Source organism: Parasteatoda tepidariorum, chromosome 5 (assembly GCF_043381705.1).
Source record: "Parasteatoda tepidariorum isolate YZ-2023 chromosome 5, CAS_Ptep_4.0, whole genome shotgun sequence".
Lineage (NCBI taxonomy): Eukaryota > Metazoa > Arthropoda > Arachnida > Araneae > Theridiidae > Parasteatoda > Parasteatoda tepidariorum.
In genome coordinates, this window is record NC_092208.1 from 33,001,515 (window position 1) to 33,012,773 (window position 11,259).

At 31.1% G+C, this 11,259-nt stretch overlaps 1 protein-coding gene across 1 annotated transcript; it reads right to left on the reverse strand.

Annotated features, from left to right (window-relative positions):
- Nucleotides 1-739: 739 nt before the first annotated feature.
- On the reverse strand, nucleotides 740-9,768 carry LOC107450788 (uncharacterized; the record flags this gene model as incomplete). The annotated part of the gene is given in 6 exon segments (XM_016066687.3): nucleotides 740-1,088; nucleotides 2,758-2,954; nucleotides 5,093-5,278; nucleotides 6,775-6,978; nucleotides 8,849-9,005; nucleotides 9,753-9,768. Coding segments are annotated over 6 exon segments (920 nt in total), but the record flags the coding sequence as incomplete, so codon positions are not given.
- Nucleotides 9,769-11,259: the final 1,491 nt, after the last annotated feature.

Here is an 11,259-nt window from a genome sequence, read left to right on the forward strand (position 1 = left end):
AGAAAACTTATTTTTGCACGGATATTTAACTCATGCATGTTAATGGCAAGTTGAAATTTTGTACATCAAGACGAAATAATCGAAAAACTACTTTAAGAAACTGCGATTTGAGTTGAAAAAAAGCACTTTTCGAGTAACAATGCTACTATTCAAGAATTAATCAGATTAACATAAAAGTGTTGTTTTCACTGAATAGAAATAAGAATGAAACTTTAATTCTGTACCATGACCCCCATTATAATTAAATTTCATAAATATTATAATTCAAATTTTAATGCAGAAGCTTTTATACAAAAATTAAAATTTCGTAAAAGGCCTACTACTTGCGGAGTCTTTGAATGACTAAGTCTATCGAAGTCACTTAGTGTTGAGATTTTCTTTCGCGCTAACTTTACAGCAGTTTTATCAGTTTCAGACTTTTCAAAATAAACAGCTTAAATTTTTACTAAAGTTGTTCGGAAGAAAATTAGGAATATAAAATAAATTTTAAATTAGTTCGCTAAAAAAGTAGTCTGCAGTTCTATGGTATTGTATGAAAATTATTGAATTATTAAGGGCTGGCATTGCATTTAAGCTAATGAATTCAGAGAGAGGGGGGGGGAGTAGCTTGGAAATTAAGCGATACGAAGTCAAAATATCAGATTTAAACAGCTACAGCTGTAACTAAAATAGAAAGCAGGAACTTACTCAGATGCATGTTCCGTTTTAAAAATTGATTAAAAAAGGCCAAGTACCAGGAAAGATGCAAAATACTGTTTATTAAGTTAATGTACATATTAAATTCAAACTACATAGTATAAAAGTGTGCTGGAATGTTCGAAATTTAGGACTACACGAGTTTACTGGAAAAATATAATCCAAATCTTCACAGCTTTGCTTAGTAAACAAACAATTCGTATAAAAATACTTTACATAGAATATACAGCTTTCATATAATCCGTTCAGAAATACAAATCATATTGATACTCTTGCTAATCTTCTCAGCCAGTTGAGTGGGCTTGTCTGCAACAGAGAAATGAGAAGCTTCAGGGAGCGGTTGTAGCTCTGCATTTGGAAAATGCTCCTTCAGAGATCTCTCCTCTGCATTTCTGGAAGAAAAAAAAAGATTAGTACAGGGACAAAATTTCAAAATCAGTAACGTTATTTTTTTTATCATTTCTAAGATCATAAAATAGAAGTACCAGTCTAATTAAAGATGAACAAAAAGTTAAGAGAAAAGTAAATAAAGCCTAATGGTAAGGGATTCAAAGCTGCCACACAGTATCACATATTAAGTTTAATTCTGTTAACCATTTAGAGAGTTGAAGCCCTGAAAAAAGTGCAAGAAAATGACACGAGTAGTCTGCTTCTAACTCAGAGATCGCGATTTCCCTTCTGTTTGAAAATAAACTATACTTCATTGCTGTAACAGTTTAAACAAATAGTAAACAAAAAAAATCTTTGCTAACTTTTGATCTAATTATCAGACCTCCATGTTACAGGACTCAATTTAATGGTTTGAGGGGGGTGACTCAAACATGTTAATTACAGCATAATATATTTTAAATTCCGAAACCACACAAGAGCATACTTTCTCTGAATAAAGACCTTTTTAGACTAAGATTTGACCTAGCCCCACATATGGGGTAGCCAAAATCTAGGAAATATGATCCCCATAGTTTGGTCAAGAGTGCAGTTCAAAGTTTAGACCCCTTGATGATTTACTGTTTACAGAAAATTGAAAATTTCCTATTTATAAAATTAGGTCATCCAAGGATAATTCAGCGCTAAAGTTTAAATATATATTAATAATCTAAGAATTGTGATGTATATAATTTTTACATCATTTTAAAAAATATTTAATTTTATACGGCGAAATTTTTTGAGCAGTTTGAGATTTCAAATATAAGACATCTACAAAATTCTTTTTATCAAGAACTTCAGATTCCGCTCAAGTTTTGTAACTTACCATTCAAAATAACGTGTTTCAAAATTTAAAAATTAATACCTTACAATTAAAAATCTTTGATTACAAAATATATTTACTAAACCTTTTTGCACATAATTACCTTTGGGGTAACTAATATATTTAACTTAAGCTAATTGAAAAATATTTGCTCAGAGATACGGCAAAATATGTAAAAAATAAAACATTAATGGGTCCGAACTTAGGACTGTTCGTTTGACTGGACTAAGCAAGTGGGGGGTTATTTCCCAGATACCGGCTTAACTTTACTATGAAACTCCTAACAATTTCAAAAATTTGTTAAACACTCGTAAAATATTGATGGAATTTTATTATTTACAAAACTTCGATATCTTATAACAGAAACGAAAAAACTAAAATATGCCACATCATTTTTATAATTTCAAAGTACAAATGTTTTGCTAGTTTAAATCGAAGTGCAAAAACATATCTTGAAATATTGTGAGAAATTACAATGTCGGAATTTTAAAAATACATACTTTGGGATATACTCTTATACTTTGGATTGTATACTTCATTTATCATTGATTTTTTAGTTCGCAATATCACAAAACACTAGTTAAAGTTATTCTTTTAAGTTAGCAATTTAAAGAACGTTATATATAAAATTTTAAAGAGTAAAGATTTAAAACATTAAATAGTCAATTAAGTTTTCTATATCATGGGTATTAAAAACTTTGAGTGAGAGATTCACGAATTTGATATAAAAAATTCGCTTGCGAAACTAAATCTATTTAAGTTTTAAAACAGAATGTGACTAGCATTTTATAATTATTAAAATGAAGACTAACATTCTATAATGAGATGCAGTGCCATAGAGGAAAGAAGCAAGTCCATTGTATGTTCCAATGTAATCTTCGGGCTCCTTCTTAAGTTCGTCGAGAGCCTTAACTAGAGCTGGAGTGTTGTATTGTGGCTCCCATCCATTTTCTGTCTTCTTATAACTAAATTTTCCTTGCTTGTAGGACTCCTTTTCGTTATTTTCTTGCTGTAAATGAAACGGTATTCCGTGATACATGAATGCAGTTAAGTACTTCATAGAAAAAGTAGAAATAATGTATAGAATTTTATGCCAATTAAGTTCCTCCTACCGGAAAAAAGGAGCTAAATTATATAATAGTATCGATTAAAACGTTTATTTGGTGAAAATGGATATGAAATTTTAAAACAAGTTGACAAGTTCCAATCGCCCATAAATAAGAGCCCATTCAAGAGTTACCAGACGTGAATGAGGAACAAAAATTTGCGCTTGAAACATTGCTTCTACTTTTGAAGCCAATGCAGTATATTTAATCCTTGCAGGTCATGATCTAAAGTAAACTTAAAAAATGGTCACAAAGCAGAAAATTTGGGAATTCAAACAATAAGAGATCTCTAATTTGTTTAAAAATTAATCATATCCGATCGTAAAGGAATCTCCTTAAATTCTTCGAGTATTATTCTACTTTATAATTTTATTGTTGTTTACGTATGCCTGTTAAGGCAGAGGGGTGAGATTGTTCTTGTTTTTCCAGTGGCGCCATCTATGGAAGAATTAGACTTCTACCCCACTCATACGTCACACCCGTTTATAGGGCGGACCCATTCATCCACAGATCGTAATTTTGACCTGAATCAGAGAACGATCAATCTCCTATCCAGTACCCTCAAAGGTATTGATTTGTTATGGGAACATAGAGGACTTTGCGACTCGACAGATTTAACGTGCACCAGTCACCATTTACTCCACGTGGGAGTCCTCGGCCAGCGAGGTTCGAACCCACGAACATGGGCCCAGCGCCCTACCGGCCAGGCCATAATTTTATTCTTACAAGGAGTTTACAAAAAAAATTACGCCGGTAAAAATAGCATAATTATTTCAACAGAGTGTTGCGAGGACTATTCTTCAAAAATCCAAAATTTGACACGCCATGTACTAGTGCGTTTAAAAACATTTATATTTACATTGGTTGAGACTTCACCGAAGGTATATATAATGTATTTTTCCTTAAGAAATAAAAACTTATAACCTCGTAGGTAAATTTTCAATAAAGGAAGACTAAAGACTAAGAGCTTTATCCTAAGAGTTGAATGTTCGCTACAACTATGGGTAAACAAAATGCTAAGGCAATGAGGTAAACTCAACGTGTTTAGTTTTAAACAGTAAGTATAGTTCGTATCTTAACCATGAGATTATAAATTTCATGTATATAATTGATACTAGAACCTTAAAAACAATTATAGGCCGGAGACTTAATTGTACAGTTTGTAATAGCCGAAAACAAATTTTACTAAACCGAATTTCGGGTTTGCATTTGAGACTAAGAAATAGTTTTAAATTAAATTATCAAAAGTTAAAGCATAGCTCGAGGAACACGCACTTATCTAACATCACAGGCTCTTCTATGTAATCGGAGCAAGGACAGATGTTCTCACATAATATTGCATACAGAATTTGAAAGAGTGTATATTATGTTAAAAAATTCCCTCGCATCTTGTAAAGAGCTTTTAATGTAGGATTTGTTGCAGAATTCGGCATTGTGGGAAAAAATCTATTTAAACTTATGTTTTTAATATAAAGAGGACAGTAAGGCGTCAAAAAATATGTTTGAAAGATTGACAGCAGGCGATTGACATTAAGAAAGACGGAAGCATAAAATACTTAATCTGATTTAGGAAACTGGACGGAACTAAAGTGTTAGAAGTCCAATGATACATCTTTTTTAAAGGTTTGATGTACTATAGATAATTACTAGTTAACTTCGGATTACGACAAATTTCATCAAGGTGTTAAATTACTCAATTAATAGCAATTCAAAGCGTTCACTAATATTTATCACCTCAGTCTCATTCTAAAACTACTAGTTTAAAGTTAAACTAATCTGCAACATGGGAAGTAATGCCAGCATACAACTTTAAATATAGCAAACATTTCTGTTTAAGAGATGGCATTAGTTTGATCTAATGTTTTTTAAGCGAATTTACCTCAGCCAAGTATTCGTGCCAAGAAGAGATTAGTAGTGATTTATTTCTGCTCGTTTTTCTTTCGGAAATTATCGGAACAGTTGATTCTTGAATAAGGTGAATTATTAAAATACAATCTGATAGTGATATTTAGAGTAAATTGACACGTAAAGTAGAACTTACAAACTGCAGATTTTTGTAGAGATTCTCGACACTTATTCTAGTCACATCCTCTTCTGGAGTTTCTTTGGGAAGTTCTCGAACGCATTTAGTCCATTCTGTTACGAAGTCTTTAACACGGTCAATGAGATAATCTGGCACTCTTTTGGCATACATTTCTACAATGATCACCTTTTCGAAGCTATTGGGCTAAAGAGGAAAAAGCAGTTTTAGTAACAGTTCAAAGTATTGTAAAACAAATGCACTTTAAACTTCTGGTTAAAAAAAGTGCATTTAAATCCTTTCTGAAGGATAAATCCTTAAGCAACTATTACTGAATAGTTTCCAGAGAGTTTATATAATGATACAAAGAGTACATCAAAGAGAGTATATAATGATACAGATTTGTCAAACTCATGCCAGAAACTTAAAATTTAAACACAGGAATTGAACTGAAGATTACTAGAAACACGCAACATTAGACCAGTAGTTACAACAGAAAACATGAACCGTAACTTCTTATTTGGGTTTAATTGGAAGACAAAATTCTGAAAACTGTACCAACTGTAATTTTAGGTCAGTAGAACGTTCATTTTTTTTATTTTAATACTAAGCTTATAATTACTCAATTAAAATATTTTATAACGATTGCAAATGAGAAGCAAAAAGTAGCTTTAATTTCAAGTTTTACTTATTCGTTTAAATAAAAAATCTCAGTTGAAATATACTATAAAATTATTTTTAATCCCCTAAGATACGTGCATTTTAAATGAAGGAACAGCACATTCAGAATTTCACAACACAGTAAGATTCTTTATAAAAGTTGCAGGGACTCAATTTACATGAAATAAATAGTAGACTAAAACTAAAGCCACAACTTTAGCACACTCAAAGTTTAGTAAGAACCGCAGAAGATCTATAGAAATGTATAGCTCTGATTGACTTTTTAGAATCTGTATATTACTGCTGCTGGATTTAACTTTTGAAATAAACTTCAGCTCCTTCTCAATGACTAAACTCACCCCTCAGCTAAAATAAAAACCATAAAAAGTACTGTTACAAGGCAGTAACTTATTAAACTGCTTTGAACGATTATTGAATATCCACTTTTGTGAGACTAGCAGATAAAACACTGCACTAGAGATTTCTATTCATATTCGATTCAAAATCCTTTGAATTTTGATCGGTCAATGTTGTCACTTATCAGTTTGAGTTTCATGAATATGAAATAACGAAACACTTCAGTTGAGAAAAAGTCTTTTTGAACTACCGTGTATTAGTTTTGTAAATAGTCATTGTTTATCCAAATCATTTTAAGTTTACATTATATATAGATAACAAAGATTAATTTCGCGCAAAAATTTATCTCACTAATTCTTGCACTTTTAAAATTCAGTTAAAGCATATTAAAATGAAAATCAGGAAAATAAGAGACCCAGAGAATTCTCAGGTAAAGAGTATCTGTTAAATTTAAAAAGAACTGTCCGAACATATATAAAATCTAAATACAATTTCAAAAAGAATAAATGGAAATTTATTTTTTTTAATACAGAAAAATTTCATCTAAAAAGGTAATTTCTCTTATAATCCTACATTTTCTCACAATGAAGCATAATTCTAAACGATGTCACATAATCAGATGCTTGTTTTTGCTTTTGCATGGAAACATTCAAAAAATTTAACTATGAATAAAAATTAATGTTTACCTCCTTCAAAGCAGCACTAATGGCAGTCATTCCGCCCATATCATGGCCCACTAGAACAAATTGTTCTGGAATTTCTTTCTCGCTTGTTTTAAAGTCTTTTTTAATTTTATCCATAACCCAGAAAAGATCATCAACGTTGAATTTGAAATTTGACTCATCTGTGTGAGAACTGGCACCATGGTTTCTGGCATCGTAAGTATAAACCTGAAAAATAAAACAATACGCTCTCAAGTTCAGCGGGACAAAATAAGTAATGTATTGTTTGAATAAATATTACTTCACAACTTTGTAATGATGATTAGCTGTAAATCACGTGCCACAAAACGTCAGAAAGATCGCTTTAAACCTCGTAGCAATTTTAAGCGTTATCTAAGCGAATCTAATGAATTTCACTAGTTTTGCCAATAAGTCTTTTTGAACAAACATTCTGAAAATACCTAAACCAAAAGCCTTGTCTTTAAGCTTTTCTAAAGCTATAAATGCATATTTTTTTGCAATCTGAAATTTTGATATATATCATAGTTAGAAAGTNAAAAATATAATAATGTTTTTTTGTTTTAAATTCTGTAAAAGCAAGTGTGCTTTTTATTTTCACTTACTTTTGTTTTTACTATAATAAAGGTAAAGAAAATCCTAGTTTGGATTAGTTTGGTCATTTTATCTTGCAAGAATTTTAAATTAGCTTAGTGTGCTAATACTTTTTTTGTCAACTGTATATCATAGTTAGAAAGTGCTCAGCATGCATAACGTATGTTTAATTTCTAGAAACCTTTAGAAACGTAATAGTGTATATGACAGTACTGATGACAGTAACGTACAAAAACCTGTTTAAATGAGGTAACGTTTAAAAATTTAACCCATCCTAGAGTTAACTTAGGAATGTTCAGTAAAAATGCAATTTCTCTCAAAAATCCTTAAAAAGTTGCGAAAAAACAAGAGTAACATTTAACCCTACCTTGTCCCCAAACTTACTAGAATTTCTTCAAAACATTAGGTTGATCTGTCTCGTTTCAAATTCTGTCAGTGGTATGAACTACAATGGATATATACTACAATGTTATATACTACAATGCATTACTATATTTTTGATTTGAAAAATATTAGACGGATGCATAGAGTTTTCCTCAATGATAACTCTAAATATTTGAATAACTTTTTAAAGTATATATTTTACCATTTTAAGATTGCAAATAAAGATTCACCCTAGGAAAATCATTTTGAAACAGACTGTCCTATGGATTGCAAAACAGATAAGAGATTAGAATTTAAAATATAAATTTATTACAAGGACTGTTGGTAGGACTACTTAATCGAAAGTCTTATCCTATATATACCGGAGTTTTGATTTAGCAAGATACGATACAATTACCCTATAATACATAGAATTTAAAACACTTCATTAAAATTTAGTTAAAATTGTAGAAGATCTTAAATACTAAAACCAAGCGTATGGAACATTAAAGTTGAAAGCACTCACATTTTTTACATTGAAACTAAACAATCCGGTATAATTTTGGAGGCTAACCAAATAAACTGCTTTCTAGCATTGTAATATCCAATTTTTGGGTTAATTTCAGTCTAGTAGTTAGATTTTTTTGTTTGTAAAAAAATTTAGTAAGATAGTACAGACACAATATGTATATATTAAATTTTAAAGAGATGCAAGTGTTTTTAAAGAATAAAAGTGATTTCGTTTATTTAATAGTTTAGATATGTTTTTCAAAAGATACACAACTTTGATAGTTGCGATTAATTTATCAAATGCCATAAATTTGAAAGTAAATTGCTTTAGCAAGTTTTAATTCTTTGCAAAACAGGCAAGAAAGTAAGTATTTTTGTACCAATATTGAAATTACAATAAAAACTAATAGTAAAAGGTGAATTTTATTAAATATTAGTTTGAGTGAAAAACAAATCTTTCAAGAGTAGTTTCCATTTTAATCATCTGGAACCAAAACTTAAGACCCAGACGATTCAAAAATGTATTAGCTATTTAAACTCTAGTATGAAATTTACTACAGGTAAAACTGAATTTTATGTAAATAAACTGACAATTCTAAAAACTCTTACTCACCCTTCTTCCGGTGTAATTAGCTACCGCTTGAGGTATGTTTGTCCAAATTTCCTTAGAGCACAGCATAGCATGCAGAAAAATTACTGGATTTTTATTGTCTTTTATTCCTCCAGCTGGATTAACAAATGTCGTTTCTATGTGATGAAAACTTACGCTTCTGTGTTTATGAAAAAGTAAAAGGATTACTATGGATTATTAATGAAAAGTCAAGATAGTGACAAGAAAAACTGCATTTAAGTGACATTTTACAAGAATATGTTTTCTACTGCAAGTTTAATAAGGTATTTGGTTAATAAAACTAATAGCAATATTAAATTTACAGAAAAGTTAAGTGCATATTAAAGCTTATAAATTTAACAGCTTAAGGCAATTAGATTTTAGCAAGTTTTACTTTTAAAGTAGAATTTAAGATTTATATTCATAAATCATAGCATAGCTCCACGGAACTAAAATTAAAATTTGACAAATATATGTGGCGGAAAGATAATTCTTTAGTTTGAGACAAAGTTTAGTATTTTTTTACGATTATTTTTTTAGAATTCTATTAAATTTCAAATTTAAATAACTACTGATCTTGAAGATTGCTCAGAGAAATAGGTTAATTATTGCTTTTCATAAAAGATATGCATCAATAAAAATAGTTCACGGTATAAACAATGCATTACTAATAATTGAACTAATACTCCTTCTTTCAAAAACAGTTTCAAGTTTAAGGAAGTTAAGCACCGTAAATACTTCCCAGAATGATGAATTAAATTCGCAGCATTCCTTTACAAACAACGCATTAAACACTCTTTTCCAGACGAATCCGTTTCAAACTTAACATATACAGCAATATCAAAAACACAAGTAGATAATAAATTAGTATTAAAATTTAAAACAATCATGGCATGAGAAAATTTACCTAGCCATTCTTCCAAATTGAAAGCTTCCACTATGTTTAAAAATAAATAAAAACTTACTGTAATTTGACAAACGTTTTACCCACGACTTTTATACCAAAGAAGGCATTCCAAAGATGACGTTTCTTAACTGAAGTTGGAGTCATTAATTTATTGAGTGAAAAATTTTGCTAGAATATCGCTCAGGCACCTGATTTCTGACGTCCTGAGCGATGCACTTCAGTAGAGTAGTGGTAAAAGTAGCAATATGATGCGTTTGCCGATAGTCCTAAGACCATGTGTTTAGAGTTCTTGATGTCTCGCAAGTGGACTGATCGTTAAGACACGGTTCCCAGCAGATCACCAAAGTCAAGCATCACTGGCTACGGTCAGTGTGCGGGTGGGTGATCACTTAGATCAGTCTGCGTATGGACCGCGGCTGTGCGGTATTGGTCCTCGTTAAACTGTGCTACCGTAAAGTGCTCGACTTCGCGTGCAGGTCGTCGGGCTACCGAAGCGGGGGTGCCATCCCCTCCGCAGAGGATCAAAATTGTGATGGCATGTATTCGGATCATCCTCCGGGATGTTTCCCAGACCGTCGCTAATAGCCCATTGTGCTGCTCTAGTGCGACGTAAATTAACAACAACAACAACAACATTAGAGTCCTTGATAATTACAATTTAGTAGGTTTAAAACCACTTACTTTCAGAACTAGAAATATATACAACATTTGAGATTTCTATGTTCAAAACAAAAAGATTGATTTGTTGATTGATTAATTTGTTCATTTACGTCGCACTAGAGCTGCATAATGGGCTATTGGCGACGGTCTGGGAAACATCCCTGAGGATGATCCGAAGACATACCATCACAATTTTGATCCTCTGCAGAGGGGACTTACAAAAAGAAATAAAATTTTAAAAATTAACATGAAATTTAAAGTAGAATAGCAGGAATTTCAGAAAAAATCATGACGAGAGAAAGGGAAAACGTTGGAGCCACTTAAGACAAGGGGTATTCTTTTCGCAAAAGGTATTCGCAAGGGGTATTCTTTTCGCGAAAATTCTTTTCGCATGAAGGTAGAGAGTTCGATTCGAAAATTTTGTAAGTTTCTTAAGCTTTATTTATCCGATTTATTTACTTGTTTTTAATTTTACAAGAATGGTAAGCCATTGGAGCTCAAGTTATAATTTATGTATAAAAATGATGAGAAATTAAGATTTATTCAGGATTGCAGCGAAAATCCAATTCCCCATCTCCCCGTTTTAAGAAATTTGAAAAAACTCAATACACCTCCGAATTTCGGAATCGAATTTTTTTTAAAAATTATATTCCTATATATACGACGCATATTTTGATCAAATTCTCTGAGATCTCCAACTTCAGAGTTCAGATATAAAATCTTTTTTGCTATCCCAACTTCCATCCATTCTGAGAAATCTAAATCTAGTGCTATACTTGTGTACATCTTTTTAATGCAATTATTACTACAGTTGTTACCTCAAATCCACCTTCATCATAGGTGCTAA